Source organism: Salmo trutta, unplaced genomic scaffold (assembly GCF_901001165.1).
Source record: "Salmo trutta unplaced genomic scaffold, fSalTru1.1, whole genome shotgun sequence".
NCBI lineage: Eukaryota > Metazoa > Chordata > Actinopteri > Salmoniformes > Salmonidae > Salmo > Salmo trutta.
In genome coordinates, this window is record NW_021823130.1 from 35,001 (window position 1) to 56,059 (window position 21,059).

General features: G+C 45.9%; 1 protein-coding gene across 1 annotated transcript in view; it reads right to left on the bottom strand.

The window, feature by feature from the left end:
- Window positions 1-20,031, bottom strand: part of LOC115189158 (OTU domain-containing protein 7A-like) — a gene marked incomplete at its 5' end in the record, with an annotated part of 31,123 nt that extends 11,092 nt beyond the window's left edge. Inside the window, 2 exons of the mRNA XM_029747869.1 lie at window positions 703-817; window positions 19,882-20,031. Coding sequence (XP_029603729.1) covers window positions 703-817; window positions 19,882-20,031 — 265 coding nt within the window. The remainder of the gene's footprint in view (window positions 1-702; window positions 818-19,881) is intronic.
- Window positions 20,032-21,059: the final 1,028 nt, after the last annotated feature.

Below are 21,059 nucleotides of genomic sequence, written 5' to 3' on the forward strand. Positions count from 1 at the left end.
CCCTTACTATCCCCTCCCCCTCTCACTATCCCCTCCCGCTCTCCCCCCTCACTATCCCCTCCCCCTCTCCCCCCTTACTATCCCCTCTCCCCCCTCACTATCCCCTCCCCCTCCCGCTTTACTAATTCCTCCCCCTCTCCACCCCTCCACCTCTACTACCCCTCCACCTCTACTACCCCCTCCACCTCTACTACCCCTCCACCCCTACTACCCCCTCCACCCCTATTACCCCCTCCACCCCTACTACCCCTCCACCCCTACTACCCCTCCACCTCTACTACCCCTCCACCCCTACTACCCCTCCACCCCTACTACCCCCTCCACCCCTACTACCCCTCTACCCCCTCCACCCCTACTACCCCCTCCACCCCTACTACCCCTACACCCCTATTACCCCCTCCACCCCTACTACCCTACCCTACTACCCCTCCACCTCTACTACCCCTCCACCTCTACTACCCCTCCACCCCTACTACCCCCTCCACCCCTACTACCCCCTCCACCCCTACTACCCCTCCACCCCTACACCCCTATTACCCCCTCCACCCCTACTACCCCTCCACCCCTACTACCCCTCCACCTCTACTACCCCCTCCACCCCTACTACCCCTCCACCTCTACTACCCCTCCACCCCTACTACCCCTCCACCCCTACTACCCCCACCACCACCACCTGTTTGTCGTTGGTTGTAACTAACTCACTTGGCTAGCTTGATGTTGTCGTTGTCGTCCCGGCCCCACTCCCAGTCCTTCCCAGGGTCCGTAGCGAAGTGGAGAGATAGCAGCTTGTGTTCTGAGTCAGTCAGTGGGATCACAGCTGGAAAACACAGATCACACATCACTATGGTCAGATCAGATCACACATCACTATGGTCAGATCAGATCACACATCATTATGGTCAGATCAGATCACACATCATTATGGTCAGATCAGATCACACATCATTATGGTCAGATCAGATCACACATCATTATGGTCAGATCAGATCACACATCATTATGGTCAGATCAGATCACACATCATTATGGTCAGATCAGATCACACATCCTTATGGTCAGATCAGATCACACATCATTATGGTCAGATCAGATCACACATCACTATGGTCAGATCAGATCACACATCACTATGGTCAGATCAGATCACACATCATTATGGTCAGATCAGATCACACATCATTATGGTCAGATCAGATCACACATCACTATGGTCAGATCAGATCACACATCAATATGGTCAGATCAGATCACACATCATTATGGTCAGATCAGATCACACATCACTATGGTCAGATCAGATCACACATCATTATGGTCAGATCAGATCACACATCATTATGGTCAGATCAGATCACACATCATTATGGTCAGATCAGATCACACATCATTATGGTCAGATCAGATCACACATCATTATGGTCAGATCAGATCACACATCATTATGGTCAGATCAGATCACACATCATTATGGTCAGATCAGATAAGCAGGGGTACAAACACACAGCCAGGTAACCACACAGCACACAGCCAGGTAACCACACAGACAGGTAACCACACAGCACACAGCCAGGTAACCACACAGCCAGGTAACCACACAGCACACAGCCGGGTAACCACACAGCCAGGTAACCACACAGACAGGTAACCACACAGACAGGTAACCACACAGCACACAGCCGGGTAACCACACAGCCAGGTAACCACACAGCTTGGTAACTACACAGCCAGGTAACCACACAGCCAGGTAACCACACAGACAGGTAACCACACAGCACACAGCCAGGTAACCACACAGCCAGGTAACCACACAGCTAGGTAACCACACAGCACACAGCCGGGTAACCACACAGCCAGGTAACCACACAGCACACAGCCAGGTAACCACACAGCCAGGTAACCACACAGCCAGGTAACCACACAGCACACAGCCGGGTAACCACACAGCCAGGTAACCACACAGACAGGTACCACACAGACAGGTAACCACACAGCACACAGCCGGGTAACCACACAGCCAGGTAACCACACAGCTAGATAACTACACAGCCAGGTAACCACACAGACAGGTAACCACACAGCACACAGCCAGGTAACCACACAGCCAGGTAACCACACAGCTAGGTAACCACACAGCACACAGCCGGGTAACCACACAGCCAGGTAACCACACAGCTAGGTAACTACACAACACACAGACAGGTAACCACACAGCCAGGTAACCACACAGCCAGGTAACCACACAGCCAGGTAACCACACAGCCAGGTAACCACACACCACACAGCCGGGTAACCACACAGTCAGGTAACCACACAGCTAGGTAACTACACAACACACAGACAGGTAACCACACAGCCAGGTAACCACACACCACACAGCCAGTTAACCACACAGCCAGTTAACCACACAGCCAGGTAACCACACAGCCAGGTAACCACACAGCCAGGTAACCACACAGCCAGGTAACCACACAGCACACAGCCAGGTAACCACACAGCCAGGTAACCACACAGCACACAGCCAGGTAACCACACAGCCAGGTAACCACACAGCACACAGACAGGTAACCACACAGCCAGATAACCACACAGCCAGGTAACCACACAGCCAGATAACCACAACAGCCAGATAACCACAACAGCCAGGTAACCACACAGCCAGGTAACCATACAGCACACAGCCAGGTAACCACACAGCCAGGTAACCACACAGCCAGGTAACCACACAGCCAGATAACCACAACAGCCAGGTAACCACACAGCCAGGTAACCACACAGCCAGGTAACCACACAGCCTAGGTAAGATAAGCAGAGCCTCTATTGACCAGGAGGGCAATTCGGGTTTGAAAGTTCACACAGACCCATTAATCCCAGTAAACACTGTCTCATAAAGTCATGGTTTAATGAGCTCTGTTGCCCACTGCTTAAAACACTTAGCCTTCTATTGGTACTTTTTTTCATTTTTCTCTTTTCTTCTTCAGCCAACATGTAAAACAACGGATGTTGCTGAGAAGCACCTATGCTGACATTACAGGGAGTGTGTTGTGTGGGTGGATGTTCACACAGCATAATAACACTGTCTAGAGAGAGAGATAGATGAGTCTCTGTCACGAGGGTCTGGTTCCTTTCTTTCTTTGTTAGTGGGGGGGATCAGCTTTAATAGAGCAGATGGATTGTGGCTTCCACCAATGTAATTGTCTGCATCACTTCCAATCCCCCACATATTTTCTGCAAATATATATATATACACACACACACACACACATATATATAAATACATACAGATAAACATACATACATACATACATACATACATACATACATACATACATACATACATACATACATACACACACACACACACACACACACACACACACACACACACACACACACACACACACACACACACACACACACACACACACACACACACAAACACACACACACACACACACACACACACACACACACACACACACACACACACACACACACACACAAACACACACACACACACACACACACACACACACACACACATATATATATAAATACATACAGATAAACATACATACATATAAATACACATACATACATATTTTTGTATGTGTATTTATACATCTAAACACAGCAAAAAAAGAAACGTCCTGTCATGGTTGTCGTAGGTTGAAGGAGCGGACCAAAGCGCAGCGTTTGTATCGTTCTACATTTTTTATTGAACTGTGAAACTATTGCAATACATACAAATAAACTAAAGAACAAAAACAACAAACCGTGACGAAGAGGTGAAACATACACATACTCAAAAACAATCTCCCACCAACCCAGGTGGGAAAAACACCTACTTAAGTATGATCTCCAATTAGAGACAACGATGACCAGCTGCCTCTAATTGGAGATCATCCCAAACAAAAACCCAACATAGAAATACAAAACTAGAACCTAACAACATAGAAAATCTAAACTAGAAAAAACCCCTGTCACGCCCTGACCTACTCTACCATAGAAAATAACAGCTTTCTATGGTCAGGATGTGACAGTACCTCCCCCCAAAGGTGCAGACTACGAACGCACCTAAAACAACAACAACAACAACAACAAAAAAGTAAAGAAAGGGAGGGTAGGGTGGGTTACTAATGTCTATGGCGGTTCTGGTGCAGTACGCAGAACCTTCACATCCCGCGGATCCTTCAGCAGAGGAGGCGGCTCCGGTTCGGGGCGTAACCCCCGCTCCGCCCGCTGATCCCTCCGCTTTGTGTCACCGGACCCTGGATCGTCACCGAAGGACCCGGACCGTGGATCATCACCGGAGGTTCTGGACTGCAGACTGCCGCTGGAGGTTCTGGGCTGCAGACTGCCGCTGGAGACTCTGGACTGCGGACCGCCGCCGGAGACTCTGGACTGCGGACCGCGCCGGAGACTCTGGACTGCGGACCGCCGCCGGAGAATCTGGACTGCGGACCGCCGCCGGAGACTCTGGACTGCGGACCGCCGCCGGAGACTCTGGACTGCGGACCGCCGCCGGAGACTCTGGACTGCGGACCGCCGCCGGAGACTCTGGACTGCGGACCGCCGCCGGAGATTCTGGACTGCGGACCGCCGCCGGAGACTCTGGACTGCGGACCGCCGCCGGAGACTCTGGACTGCGGACCGCCGCCGGAGACTCTGGACTGCGGACCGCCGCCGGAGACTCTGGACTGCGGACCGTCGCCGGAGACTCTGGACTGCGGACCGTCGCCGAAGATTCCGGACTGCGGACCGTCACCGAAGACTCCGGACTGTGGGCCGTCTCAGTAGGTTCCGGACTGTGGGCCGTCTCAGTAGGTTCCGGACTGTGGGCCGTCTCAGGAGGTTCCGGGCTGTGGGCCGTCTCAGGAGGTTCCGGGCTGTGGGCCGTCTCAGGAGGTTCCGGGCTGTGGGCCGTCTCAGGAGGTTCCGGGCTGTGGGCCGTCTCAGGAGGTTCCGGGCTGTGGGCCGTCTCAGGAGGTTCCGGGCTGTAGGTCGTCTCAGGAGGTTCCGGACTGTAAAATGTCCCTTTTTCAGGACCTGTCTTTCAAAGATAATTCGTAAAAATCCAAATAACTTGACAGATCTTCATTGTAAATGGTTTAAACACTGTTTCCCACGCTTGTTCAATGAACCATAAACAATTAATGAACATGCACCTGTGGATCGGGCCGTTAAGACACTAACAGCTTACAGACGGTAGGCAATTAAGGCCACAGTTATGAAAACTTAGGACACTAAAGAGGCCTTTCTACTGACTCTGAAAAACACCAAAAGATAGATGCCCAGGGTCCCTGCTCATCTGCGTGAACGTGCCTTAGGCATGCTGCAAGGAGGCATGAGGACTGCAGATGTGGCTAGGGCAATAAATTGCAATGTCTGTACTGTGAGACGCCTAAGACAGTGCTACAGGGAGACAGGACGGACAGCTGATCGTCCTCGCAGTGGCAGACCACATGTAACAACACCTGCACAGGATCGGTACATCCGAACATCACACCTGAGGGACAGGTACAGGATGGCAACAACAACTGCCCAAGTTACACCAGGGACGCACAATCCCTCCATCAGTGCTCAGACTGTCTGCAATAGGCTGAGAGAGGCTGGAATGAAGGCTTGTAGGCCTGTTGTAAGGCAGACATTACCGGCAACAACGTCGCCTATGGGCACAAACCCACCGTCGCTGGACCAGACAGGACTGGCAAAAAGTGCTCTTCACTGACGAGTCGCGGTTTTGTCTCACCAGGGGAGATGGTCGGATTCGCGTTTATCGTCAAAGGAATGAGCGTTACACCGAGGCCTGTATTCTGGAGTGGGATCGATTTGGAGGTGGAGGGTCCGTTATGGTTTGGGGCGATGTGTCACAGCATTATCGGACTGAGCTTGTTGTCATTGCAGGCAATCTCAACGCTGTGCGTTACAGGGACGACATCCTCCTCCCTCATGTGGTACCCTTCCTGTAGGCTCATCCTGACATGACCCTCCAGCATGACAATGCCACCAGCAATACTGCTCGTTCTGTGCATGATTTCCTTCAAGACAGGAATGTCAGTGTTCTGCCATGACCTGTTGGATTGGAGGGTGAGGGCTAGGGCTATTCCCCCTCGAAATGTCCAGGAACTTGCAGGTGCCTTGGTGGAAGAGTGGGGTAACATCTCACAGCAAGAACTGGCATATCTGGTGCAGTCCATGAGGAGGAGATGCACTGCTGTACTTAATGCAGCTGGTGGCCACACCAGATACTGACTGTTACTTTTGATTTTTTGACCCCCCCCCCCTTTGTTCAGGGACACATTATTCCATTTCTGTTAGTCACATGTCTGTGGAACTAGTTCAGTTTATGTCTCAGTTGTTGAATCTTGTTATGTTCATACAAATATTTACACATGTTAAGTTTAATGAAAATAAACGCAGTTGACAGTGAGAGGACGTTTCTTTTTTTGCTTAGTTTACATACACATATAAATACATACATATACACATACACATACATATACACATACATACATACATACATACATACATACATACATACATACATACATACATACATACATACATACATACATACATACATACATATAAATACACATACATATATATTTTTGTATATATATTTCCTTTATTCCCCTCCAACCCTACCACCCCTCCCCTAACTGGAGTAAACTAATGAACAACAACTCCTAGGCCTGTATTTCCAGCTTATTCATACTATATACATTTTATGGACAAGGTCTATTTTACAATAGTTCTATTGTGTTTGTTTTTAATCCTGTCCTTCCTCTACCCTCAACCTCTCCCATCTATTACTGATGTCCTTAATCTACCCTCAACCTCTCCCATCTATTACTGATGTCCTTAATCTACCCTCAACCTCTCCCATCTATTACTGATGTCCTTAATCTACCCTCAACCTCTCCCATCTATTACTGATGTCCTTCCTCTACCCTCAACCTCTCCCATCTATTACTGATGTCCTTAATCTACCCTCAACCTCTCCCATCTATTACTGATGTCAATCCTCTAGCCTCAACCATCTATTTCTGATGTCCATCCGGATTGATTTCTATTTGCCATATCTTCAATCTGTGCTCTTTCACAAAAGTTCTGAACCCATATACGTTTTATGGACACAGTATGTTTTACATGAGTTACCTTGTTATTATCAGTAGTTATTATTCCTAACCTTCAGCTCCATTCAACCCCTCTCATCTATCTCTTAACATCAACCATATTGGATTTCTATTTGCCATATATTTTTCCAACTGTGCAGTGACGTTTCACAAAAGTTCTGAACTTTTCTATTCTCATAGTTTATACAGATTGTAAATTGAAAATAAACATTTTTGCTAAAAGTATTATTATACGATTGATTGATTGACTATGACTTATCAGATCACCCAGTAGTGCTATCTGCAGAGTTATATGATCACCCAGTAGTGCTATCTGCAGGGTTATCAGATCACCCAGTAGTGCTATCTGCAGGGTTATCAGATCACCCAGTAGTGCTATCTGCAGAGTTATCAGATCACCCAGTAGTGCTATCTGCAGAGTTATCATATCACCCAGTAGTGCTATCTGCAGAGTTATCAGATCACCCAGTAGTGCTATCTGCAGAGTTATCAGATCACCCAGCAGTGCTATCTGCAGAGTTATCAGATCACCCAGCAGTGCTATCTGCAGGGTTATCAGATCACCCAGCAGTGCTATCTGCAGAGTTATCAGATCACCCAGCAGTGCTATCTGCAGGGTTATCAGATCACCCAGTAGTGCTATCTGCAGAGTTATCAGATCACCCAGTAGTGCTATCTGCAGGGTTATCAGATCACCCAGTAGTGATATCTGCAGGGTTATCAGATCACCCAGTAGTGCTATCTGCAGAGTTATCAGATCACCCAGTAGTGCTATCTGCAGGGTTATCAGATCACCCAGCAGTGCTATCTGCAGAGTTATCAGATCACCCAGTAGTGCTATCTGCAGAGTTATCAGATCACCCAGTAGTGATATCTGCAGGGTTATCAGATCACCCAGTAGTGCTATCTGCAGAGTTATCAGATCACCCAGTAGTGCTATCTGCAGGGTTATCAGATCACCCAGCAGTGCTATCTGCAGAGATATCAGATCACCCAGTAGTGCTATCTGCACAGTTATCAGATCACCCAGTAGTGCTATCTGCAGAGATATCAGATCACCCAGTAGTGCTATCTGCAGAGTTATCAGATCACCCAGTAGTGCTATCTGCAGAGTTATCAGATCACACAGCAGTGTTATCTGCAGGGTTATCAGATCACCCAGCAGTGCTATCTGCAGAGTTATCAGATCACCCAGCAGTGCTATCTGCAGAGTTATCAGATCACCCAGTAGTGCTATCTGCAGAGTTATCAGATCACCCAGTAGTGCTATCTGCAGAGTTAGCTCCAGGTAAATGTTGCAATTCTTCAGCCATTCCTGGACCTGTGACCAAAAACAAGCTACATATGGACAGTATTATAACAAAAATCTAATGATTCAGACTCTTCACAGCAAAATCTGCAGAGCTGGGAAGGTTGTATCCCTCATATAAATAGCATTCAATTGGTTGCAAGAATATTGTATTATAAATTTAAAAAAATCTAAGTTTTGAATCCGGCGGCGTTTTGCGTATCAGTTCATATACCATGTGCCATGGCATCGGTACGTCAAACATCTCCTCCCAACTATTTTGCCATCTATACGGCACGGCTGTCAATTTATTGGTCCTTAAATGAAACTGGTATACTTTTTTTTTTATCACCATTTTCTTTCCAAAGGTTGTTGTTGAGTCAGAGTACAGGCTGTCCTGTAAAAGTGTCTGTCAGACAGTCAGCTAGCTTCTGACGTTCAGGGCTTTTGCCAAAAAAAGGTTTAGCTGTAACGCTCAGAATGTAGAGAGGAATGCTGCATCCTGTGTGTGTGGGAGTGTTTACGTAAGCAGTGTGTTCGCGTCTCTGATAAAGTACAGCTGTGTTGTGCTGTGGTCATGAGGGTTTCTCCCACAGGTCTTCAGTGAGACTGTTCTGTCTTTCTGTGTGTCTGTGTGACAACGTTCTCTCTTTCCTTTCACAGAAAGTTCCTCGCACAGTTTGATCAGCCTCAAGCCTGAGACACCACTGACTGATTGAGACAACATACTGTAAGATAAATACATCTCTCTGTATTGAGACAATGTACTGTCAGATAAATACATCTCTCTGTATTGAGACAACGTACTGTAAGATAAAATACATCTCTCTGTATTGAGACAATGTACTGTAAGATAAATTACATCTCTCTGTATTGAGAGATGTACAAAAAAAATAATAAAAAAAAATGCATGTAATTAAAATGAAATGTATGAAATGTATGCATTCACTACTGTAAGTCGCTCTGGATAAGAGCGTCTGCTAAAAATGACTAAAATGTAAAAATGTAAAATGAGACAATGTACTGTAAGATAAATACATCTCTCTGTATTGAGACAACATACTGTAAGATAAATACATCTCTCTGTATTGAGACAATGTACTGTAAAATAAAATACATCTCTCTGTATTGAGACAATGTACTGTAAGATAAATACATCTCTCTGTATTGAGACAATGTACTGTAAGATAAAATACATCTCTCTGTATTGAGACAATGTACTGTAAGATAAATACATCTCTCTGTATTGAGACAATGTACTGTAAGATAAATTACATCTCTCTGTATTGAGACAATGTACTGTAAGATAAATTACATCTCTCTGTATTGAGACAATGTACTGTAAAATAAAATACATCTCTCTGTATTGAGACAATGTACTGTAAGATAAATTACATCTCTCTGTATTGAGACAATGTACTGTAAAATAAAATACATCTCTCTGTATTGAGACAATGTACTGTAAGATAAATTACATCTCTCTGTATTGAGACAATGTACTGTACTGTCAAATATGATACATCTCTCTGTATTGAGACAATGTACTGTAAGATAAAATACATCTCTCTGTATTGAGACAATGTACTGTACTGTCAAATATAATACATCTCTCTGTATTGAGACAATGTACTGTAAGATAAATTACATCTCTCTGTATTGACACAATGTACTGTAAGATAAATTACATCTCTCTGTATTGAGACAATGTACTGTAAAATAAAATACATCTCTCTGTATTGAGACAATGTACTGTAAGATAAATTACATCTCTCTGTATTGAGACAATGTACTGTACTGTCAAATATAATACATCTCTCTGTATTGAGACAACATACTGTAAGATAAATTACATCTCTCTGCATTGAGACAATGTACTGTAAGACATAATTAGCATTGCAAAGGGAGGGTATATTACTGGAAATTTTCAAAATGGACCAGTAAACTACCAGAACTTTGGTATCTTTCAAGGATTGTATGTAATCTATCACAAGACTGACCGAAAAGACAGAATACACCAAAAGGAAATGACAGCTACTGTGACTAAATACACCCCTGGGTAATTAAGACTAAATATACCCCTGGGTAATTAAGACTAAATATACCCCTGGGTAATGAAGACTAAATACACCCCTGTGTAATGAAGACTAAATACACCCCTGGGTAATGAAGACTAAATACACCCCTGGGTAATAAAGACTAAATATACCCCTGGGTAATAAAGACTAAATACACCCCTGGGTAATGAAGACTAAATACACCCCTGGGTAATGAAGACTAAATCAACCCCTGGGTAATGAAGACTAAATACACCCCTGGGTAATGAAGACTAAATACACCCCTGGGTAATGAAGACTAAATACACCCCTGGGTAATGAAGACTAAATCAACCCCTGGGTAATGAAGACTAAATATACCCCTGGATAATGAAGACTAAATATACCCCTGTGTAATGAAGACTAAATACACCCCTGGGTAATGAAGACTAAATACACCCCTGGGTAATAAAGACTAAATATACCCCTGGGTAATAAAGACTAAATACACCCCTGGGTAATGAAGACTAAATACACCCCTGGGTAATGAAGACTAAATCAACCCCTGGGTAATGAAGACTAAATACACCCCTGGGTAATGAAGACTAAATACACCCCTGGGTAATGAAGACTAAATATACCCCTGGGTAATGTAGACTAAATCAACCCTGGGTAATGAAGACTAAATACACCCCTGGGTAATGAAGACTAAATTCCCCGCCTGGGTAATGAAGACTAAATACACCCATGGGTAATGAAGACTAAATATACCCCTGGGTAATGAAGACTAAATATACCCCTGGGTAATGAAGACTATACCCCTGGGTAATGAAGACTAAATACACCCCTGGGTAATGAAGACTAAATACACCCCTGGGTAATGAAGACTAAATATACCCCTGGGTAATGAAGACTATACCCCTGGGTAATGAAGACTAAATACACCCCTGGGTAATAAAGACTAAATATACCCCTGGGTAATGAAGACTAAATACACCCCTGGGTAATGAAGACTAAATACACCCCTGGGTAATGAAGACTAAATCAACCCTGGGTAATGAAGACTAAATACACCCCTGGGTAATGAAGACTAAATCAACCCTGGGTAATGAAGACTAAATACACCCCTGGGTAATGAAGACTAAATCAACCCCTGGGTAATGAAGACTAAATACACCCCTGGGTAATGAAGACTAAATCAACCCTGGGTAATGAAGACTAAATCAACCCTGGGTAATGAAGACTAAATACACCCCTGGGTAATGAAGACTAAATCAACCCTGGGTAATGAAGACTAAATACACCCCTGGGTAATGAAGACTAAATACACCCCTGTGTAATGAAGACTAAATCAACCCTGGGTAATGAAGACTAAATACACCCCTGGGTAATGAAGACTAAATGAAGTGTTTGATCTGTCAAAAGCCTACATGTAGTGTACTGATGGAAGCCATAATGACTGAAATGTCAGTACCTTTATACTGTAAAACAAATCAGTCAAGAAAAAATATATATATATTATATATATTCTGAAATGAGTTGTGATGACTATCTTCTGAAGAGAGCCAATAGCCTTGACATTGTCTTCTATAACGGAGAAATGTGTACCTTAAAAACTCAACTGTACTGCACTATCAAAATGGCTGATTACCACATGTCACACAAGGTTACCTTTTCCCTTTGCTAAATGAGTCTCAACAACACATGTATCATCAACTCAACTCTCCTGTCTTCCTCTCTAGTCTGGAGTGATATACTGTACACCCGTCTGAACAAGTCAAGCCATAATAACCCTCTGACAGAGTTACGACCTCACCTCACCTCTCAGGTCAACCAGTCACGCAGGCAGAAAGCCAGGCACGCAACGCAGGCAGGCAACCAGGCAGCCAGGCACGCAATGCAGGCAGCCAGCCAGGCAGCCAGGCACGCAACGCAGGCAGCCAGCCAGCCAGGCAACGCAGGCAGGCAGCCAGGCACGCAGGCACCCAGCCAGGCAGCCAGGCACGCAACGCAGGCAGCCAGCCAGCCAGGCAACGCAGGCAGCCAGCCAGGCACGCAACGCAGGCAGCCAGCCAGGCAGCCAGGCACGCAACGCAGGCAGCCAGCCAGCCAGGCAACGCAGGCAGCCAGCCAGGCACGCAACGCAGGCAGCCAGCCAGACACGCAACGCAGGCAGCCAGCCAGGCACGCAACGCAGGCAGCCAGCCAGGCAACGCAGGCAGCCAGCCAGGCACGGAACGCAGGCAGCCAGCCAGGCAACGCAGGCAGCCAGCCAGGCAACGCAGGCAGCCAGCCAGGCACGCAACGCAGGCAGCCAGCCAGACACGCAACGCAGGCAGCCAGCCAGACACGCAACGCAGGCAGCCAGCCAGGCACGCAACGCAGGCAGCCAGCCAGGCAACGCAGGCAGCCAGCCAGGCACGGAACGCAGGCAGCCAGCCAGGCACGGAACGCAGGCAGCCAGCCAGGCAACGCAGGCAGCCAGCCAGGCACGCAAAGCAGGCAGGCAGCGCAACAGGATTCAAATATTGTTCGTAATCATTTCAAATACTGTATTTGTGCTTGAATGAGTTTGCCTGTTGCACTAAAACCTATGTAATTATCGCAAAAGTGTAAACCCCACCCATCGGCACTCCAAGCAAACACTTCAAAGTATATGAAAGATTTTGAATAATATTTGAACCCAGGTCCAAAACAGGCTGTGTTCCTGGCTGTGTGCACCTGTTTACCATGTCAATAACAACCTTCTTGCAATGTGACTCAGATAGTTACAACCTCTCATACCCTACCTATCTTTCTGTCTTCCTTCTCTCTCTCTCTCTCTCTCTCTCTCTCCTTCTTTCTCACCTCTCTCCCTCTCTCTCTCCCTCTCTCTCTCTCCCTCCCTCTCCCTGTCTGTCTCTCTCCCCCTCTCTCTGTCTCTCTCTTGCTCCCTCTCCCTGTCTGTCTCTCTCTCTGTCTCTCTCTCTGTCTCTGTCTCTCTCTCTGTCTCCCATCTCATACCCCTCTCTCCCATAACACCCTCCATGAAAGGTGAGGGTTAAACTAGACCAGTCAGAGGAAGTGAGAGTACAGGGACACCTGTTGTTCTCTATGCATATCAGTGTAAAGACATGGTTCACACAGGGTTCACAGTTGGTATGGATGGTATCACTATGATCAGTATTAGGCCCCCAACACGCTACAGCAGCTGTTAGCTGCACAGAGTAGATAGAGGACCAAATGGAACTCTATTCCCTCTATGGAGCACTACTTTCAACATGAGCCCTCTATGGAGCACTACTTTCAACATGAGCCCTCTATAGAGCACTACATTCAACATGAGCCCTCTATAGTGCACTACATTCAACATGAGCCCTCTATAGAGCACTACATTCAACATGAGCCCTCTATAGAGCACTACATTCAACATGAGCCCTCTATAGAGCACTACATTCAACATGAGCCCTCTATAGAGCACTACATTCAACATGAGCCCTCTATAGAGGACTACATTCAACATGAGCCCTCTATAGAGCACTACATTCAACATGAGCCCTCTATAGGGACTAGCACTATAAGGACTAGGGTGCCACTTGGGATGCGGCCAGAGTACAGATTACTGAACATGCTGTCCTGTCCCTGTTCCTCTTTCTGTTCAGACATGACCCCCCCCCCCCCCCCCCCACACCCCCCTCTCATTCAGGGAACTGGAAAAGTGTTTACAGCTCTTCTGTTGACAAGAACCTCAGCGGCTGTCCCAGAACAACCCAACGAACCCTCCCTCACCCCTTACCCCGAAAAACCTCCCTCCCTCTCCCTTATTGAACCCTGAACACCCCCTCCCTCATCCTCTCCCTTATTGAACCCTGAACACCCTCTCCCTCCCTCTCCCTGAATAACTCCCTCCCCCTTCCCTCCCTGCTCCTGACAACAATTTGCATAGAGTACAACTAGAAGCGCCTCTAGCCTTTTGGGGGCCCTAAGCAAGATATAGTTGCGGGGCCCACGTGCAAACACTTTAGCACCCCCCCCAGTGGATTAACTGCCTTGTTCAGGGGCAGAATGACAGATTTTTTCCCTTGTCAGCTCAGGGATTCGATCGAACAACCTTTCGGTTACTGGCCCAACGCTCTAACCACTAGGCTACCTGCTGGTTACTGACCCAACGCTCTAACCACTAGACTACCTGCTGGTTACTGGCCCAACACTCTAACCACTAGACTACCTGCTGGTTACTGGCCCAACGCTCTAACCACTAGGCTACCTGCTGGTTACTGACCCAACGCTCTAACCACTAGGCTACCTGCTGGTTACTGACCCAACGCTCTAACCACTAGACTACCTGCTGGTTACTGGCCCAACGCTCTAACCACTAGGCTACCTGCTGGTTACTGACCCAACGCTCTAACCACTAGGCTACCTGCTGGTTACTGGCCCAACGCTCTAACCACTAGGCTACCTGCTGGTTACTGGCCCAACGCTCTAACCACTAGGCCACCTGCTGGTTACTGGCCCAACACTCTAACCACTAGGCTACCTGCTGGTTACTGACCCAACGCTCTAACCACTAGGCTACCTGCTGGTTACTGGCCCAACACTCTAACCACTAGGCTACCTGCTGGTTACTGGCCCAACGCTCTAACCACTAGACTACCTGCTGGTTACTGACCCAACGCTCTAACCACTAGACTACCTGCTGGTTACTGGCCCAACGCTCTAACCACTAGGCTACCTGCCGCCACAAAAATCAATGGGGGTCCCCTGGAGGTCCGGGCCCCTGGGAGCATCATTTGATGATGATTACCTCACCTAGTAATGTAGAAATGTTAGCTGACATGGGCTAATTAATTGAAATTGCACCTTGTGTATTTTTATATACTGTAGTCAGAGGAGCTTCTGACTGGAACATGGCATGACATCACAAGGAAGCCAGCAGTTGTTCTGAACAGTGTTCTAGAATGTTTATAGGAGTTCCAAACTAGAACAGAACAAGGAGATACAAACAGGGAAGCATTGGGTCTGTGCCCCAAATGGCAGCCTACGTACGCCCCTATATAACTGCACTATTTTTGACCACTGTAGTGCACTACAAAGAGAACAGGGTTCTATTTGGGACTACATGCTCTGGTCAAAAGTAGTGCACTATGCAGGGTTTAGGGTGTCATCTGGGACTGAACCATGAACAGTCAGTGTGTCTGGTCAAGCTAGCCTCAACGTGTAGTGGTGTGCCGTGTTCCTCTCTATAGTAAACAGAGACTGGTAGAAACCTGTCTGGGACATGAAGGTCACAAACACTACAGCTATCAAGGAACACTGAACAACACAGATCTTCCCATTGATTGTGCTAAATGGGAGAATAGAGACAACAGGTACCCAGATAGGATATGAAATCAGCAGTTAGACACAAAATGGTGGACAAAAGAGATAGAGACCCTATATTTCTATGAGAGAGATAGTAGATCCACGGATACAGTATGAATACAGTAGTTAATACAGTAGTTTGACACAAAATGGTGGTCAAAAGAGACAGAGACCCTATATTTCTATGAGATAGTAGATCCACGGATACAGTATGAATACAGCAGTTTGACACAAAATGGTGGTTATCAAAAGCGGCAGCTGTCAAAACAAGTCTTTAGACCACCTGTAAGGCAGTAAGGCTGTGTGATTCCATAGTTAGCTGCCTTAGAACCCTTTGTCTAAAAGAAACGGCAGGAACTAATCTCAGAACACATCAACAGGATCCAATGGCAACTAAATAGCAAGGGTAGGCCGTCATTGTACATAAGGATTTGTTCTTAACTAACTTGCCTAGTTAAATAAATAAATAAAAATTGATTTTGTTAGTTAAATAAAGTTTAAATTAAAAATAGCAGCGATATTCAACGGCAGTCGTGGCGGCGGGGGGCCCTCAGGACAGAACATGTTCGTTCCATCACAACAGTGATTCAACTAAATAAGGGTTTGATGATGAGCAGATTAGTTGAATCAGGTGTGTTAGTGTTGGACTGGAACAAAAGAAAAGTGCATTACTGTCTGTGTGAAACAGTGTTGCAATCCGTCCCTCACTGGCTGCACAATGGCTTCTTTCATTTAGTCAGCGATGCCCTCTGGTGGTGTTTTGGTGTATTACATCCCACTACCAAAAGACAATGGCACTGATAAGGATTCAACCGAGAAGACTAATTACTAATACTGTCGTTAATGATGATACATGTATGTTCGCGTTTTGGTACATATTACACTTCATTCCATCCGTCGAGCTAGCAGTCATAGTCAGTAAGAGTGTTGAAGGAAATAGAGGCTTTAAGATAAAATGGTCTCCTTCATTTTAGTGGAAGGCAGTGGAAATGCTGATTGGGCCAACTTAGTGTAAAAGCAGGAAATATTCAAATACTATGAGTCAATCTAAAAATAGTTTTAAATAACTGTAGCTGTTTACATAGACTGGCTTTAGTCATATTTGCTAAACCACAGCAATAAAACAAGCATAGAAACCCAGCATTGCTGGGAAGGCAAAAAAATCAGATTGTTATTATAAGGGAGAGAGAAAAAAGTCTCTCCCTCTCTCTCTCTAGGCTCTTCCTCTCTCTCTCCCCCCCTCTCTCTAGTCTCTCTAGTCTCTATCCCTCTCTCTTCCTCTCTCTCTCTCTCTCTCTCTCCCCCCTCTCTCTAGTCTCTCTCTCTCTATCCCTCTCTCTTCCTTTCTCTCTCTCTCTCTCTCTCTCTCTCTAGTCTCTCTCTCTCTAGTCTCTCTCTCTCTAGTCTCTCTCTCTAGTCTCTCACTCTCTAGTCTCTCTCCCTCTCTCTCCCCCCACCCTTCTCCATATGCAGGAAGGGAAAGCCAAACTGGGCTGTGTTCCAGGCTATCTAGTGTGAGCTGTCTGTCCATGCAGCCCTATGCCTGCCCAGGGGAGAGAAGGAGGGAGAGATGGAGGAAGGGAGAGAGCGAGGAAAGGAGGGGAAGTAGGGAGGGAGGGTGAAAGGAGCCAGTCAGGATGAAAAAGGGGCCCACAGAGGGCAGACTAACACAAGGATCTCTCTAGTGTATCCAGCCCTGTAGCTGGTCGCTTTAGCCTGGATCACAGACACCTTACATAGAGCAGGACTGTAGAGCCAGTGGTGTCAAACCCATTTAGCACCGTGGGCCGTATTCTGTCTTCAACGAGGTTCGGAGGGCCGCACTGAAAATGTGTTATATTTCCAAATGATAGTCCTCCCTGACTGTGTAGCTTTCATTTTGGGGTGATTATTAGCTGATCACAGTGGAGATCCTGTATGGACGTCGGTCCGTTATCGTTCTACACAGTTGAGATCCTGTATGAACGTCGGTCCGGTCCGTTATCGTTCTACACAGATAAGATACTGTATGAACGTCGGTCCGTTATCGTTCTACACAGATGAGATACTGTATGAACGTCGGTCCAGTCCGTTATCGTTCTACACAGATGAGATACAGTATGAACGTCGGTCCGTTATCGTTCTACACAGATGAGATACTGTATGAACGTCGGTCCGTTATCGTTCTACACAGGTGAGATACTGTATGAACGTCGGTCCGGTCCGTTATCGTTCTACACAGATGAGATACTGTATGAACGTCGGTCCGTTATCGTTCTACACAGTTCCTCCATTTGGCATTTAGACATTTTAAAGTTGCGATATATAACTTTATGGGAAACCCGACCAAATTCACATCGACATATTAGTTATACAATAGATCTGTCATTCTCATTAAAAGCAAGTCTAAGAAACCGGTGCACTATTTCTACGCTTCCTGTTCTTAAAGTTTCATTTTTTTGCGTCTTTTACTTTCTGTTTTGTACACCAGCTTCAAACAGCTGAACATAAAATATATTTGGTAATGTGAAAGATATTACACAGTGCTTTAGATGGTACATTGATTCTCTACACAACACGTGCTTGTTCTGTCACATAATTAGGGGAACTATTAGAATTTTAGCAACCAGGAAATGGAGGAGGAATTTCTGCATCGTGCAGCTTTAAAGTATAAAATTCAAAAAAATATAATATATATTTATATGATTATAATTTTTTTTTTTTAACTCAATCCCCTCGTGGGCCGTATGTTTGACACCCCTGTGTAGAGTCACCTGTTTCATCTACATAGCAGACTGTATGTCTGTCTACCTGTTTCATCTACATAACAGACTGTTTGTCTGTCTACCTGTTTCATCTACATAGCAGACTGTATGTCTGTCTACCTGTTTCATCTACATAACAGACTGTATGTCTGTCTACCTGTTTCATCTACATAACAGACTGTTTGTCTGTCTACCTGTTTCATCTACATAGCAGACTGTATGTCTGTCTACCTGTTTCATCTACATAACAGACTGTATGTCTGTCTACCTGTTTCATCTACATAACAGACTGTATGTCTGTCTACCTGTTTCATCTACATAACAGACTGTATGTCTGTCTACCTATTTCATCTACATAACAGACTGTATGTCTGTCTACCTGTTTCATCTACATAACAGACTGTATGTCTGTCTACCTGTTTCATCTACATAGCAGAATGTCTACCTGCTTGTCCACTTCATCGTGAACTTGTTGATCCAGGGACACCATGATAAAGACGATCCAGGAATGTGAATCACTTGTAGAAATCAAGATTTGCCTATTTAGTCATTATGTTGACTGAGGATGTCCCTAAAATGGCTAAAGTGTCTGATAATGTCCTAAAATATGTGCCGTCTCTCCTAAAGTGACTGAGAATGTCCTAAAATGTTTACCGTGACCCCTAAACCACTTGGAGAAAAACAGAGAAGTCTATTCCATCATTCAGGTAATTGGCGATGTCCTAAAATGTCCACCGTATCCCCAGCCTACCTTGTACCTGATGCTGGTTCTTCGTCTCCATGGAGATTAGGTTTGAGTAGTAGGAATCAGTGGAGGCTGGTTGGAGGAGCTATAGGAGGACGGGCTCATTGTAATGGCTGGAATGGCATAAAAGGAACGGAGTCAAACATGTGGTATCCATATGTTTGATGTGTTTGATACCGTTCTATTTATTCCATTCCAGCCATTACAATGAGCCCGTCCTCCTATAGCTCCTCTCACCAGCCTCCATTGGTAGGAATCCACTTTAAGACATCTTCAGACACCTTGGTTTAAACGGGATACATTTCCGGACATCCTCAGTTACCTAAGCAGTCCCGGTACACTATTTAGGACATCCTCAGTCATCTCAGGAGTCCCAGCACACTATTTAGGACATCCTTAGTCACCTTATGAAGTCATGGTATACGTTTTAGGACATCCTCAGTCACATTAGGAGTTACGGTATACATATTAGGACATCCTCAGTCACCTTAGGAGTTACGGTATACATATTAGGACATCCTCAGCCACCTTAGGGGTTACGGTATACATATTAGGACATCCTCTGACAACTTCTAGTCGTCTGTCTTACCTTGTTCTTGGTGTTGGTCCTTCTGCTCCATGGACACCAGGGCAGAGAAGTGAGCCTGGTCGTAAGCTAGGACCAGGGGAGAGCAGTGGCACAGGTTAGGAGGCACCTCCAGGGGCAGGTAGAGCCCTCCGAACGGGATGGGGGCAAATGCTGTGGGAGGGGAGAAGAGGTCAGGGAATTCTATTACATGGCGATTGAGATGAAAGGTCCAGTCTGAAGTTCTCTGTTTGTCCCATCTAGGAATGAGAGAAGTTACATTCATGCAAATGAGTCTTACCAGAGCCATATGTCTAAAGAGTTGGGCCAACTTTTAGGACGCCATGTTAGTGCCTTTGAACATACCGTATATATCCATTTATGACAAGAATTAGAAATCTTGTACATAGCATTGTTGCCCATGGGGAGCTAACATGGCTGCCATGTAATGTAGTGTCATATAAATGCATCATAATGCAGAAACCTAAAATGTCCTCGCTAACTCTCTAGATACATGACTCTCAGATCGTTCTTCTTCTTTGGGTTTTGTGAGCAGGTATGTCTGTGGTGTGAATATGTAATAATAATAATAATAATAATTAATAATAATTTGGTGGATACTTATATTTGTCCTATTTCACACATGTACTAGTGTGTATTAATACATGTGTGAATTTGATTATTATTATGATTATGTTTGCTTATACCAACTTCCCCTGAGACGACCTGGGAGAGTGGGGTCACGGCCAGGGACTGCCATTATTAACGGGGACCCTCAGGCAATTAGGGTTAAGTGCCTTGCTCATGGGCACATCGACAGATCTTTCACCTTCTCCTGCTCTGGGATTCGAGCACATTCCTGAGTCTCGGAGCACCTAGCATCTAGCCCCCACTACAATGGGTCTCTGCAGCATGTAGCATCTAGCCACCACTATAATGGGTCTCTGAGCACCTAGCATCTAGCCACCACTACAATGGGTCTCTGAGCACCTAGCATCTAGCCACCACTATAATGGGTCTCTGCAGTATGTAGCATCTAGCCACCACTATAATGGGTCTCTGCAGTACGTAGCATCTAGCCACCACTACAATGGGTCTCTGCAGTACGTAGCATCTAGCCACCCACTACAATGGGTCTCTGCAGTATGTAGCATCTAGCCACCACTATAATGGATCTCTGCAGCATGTAGCATCTAGCCACA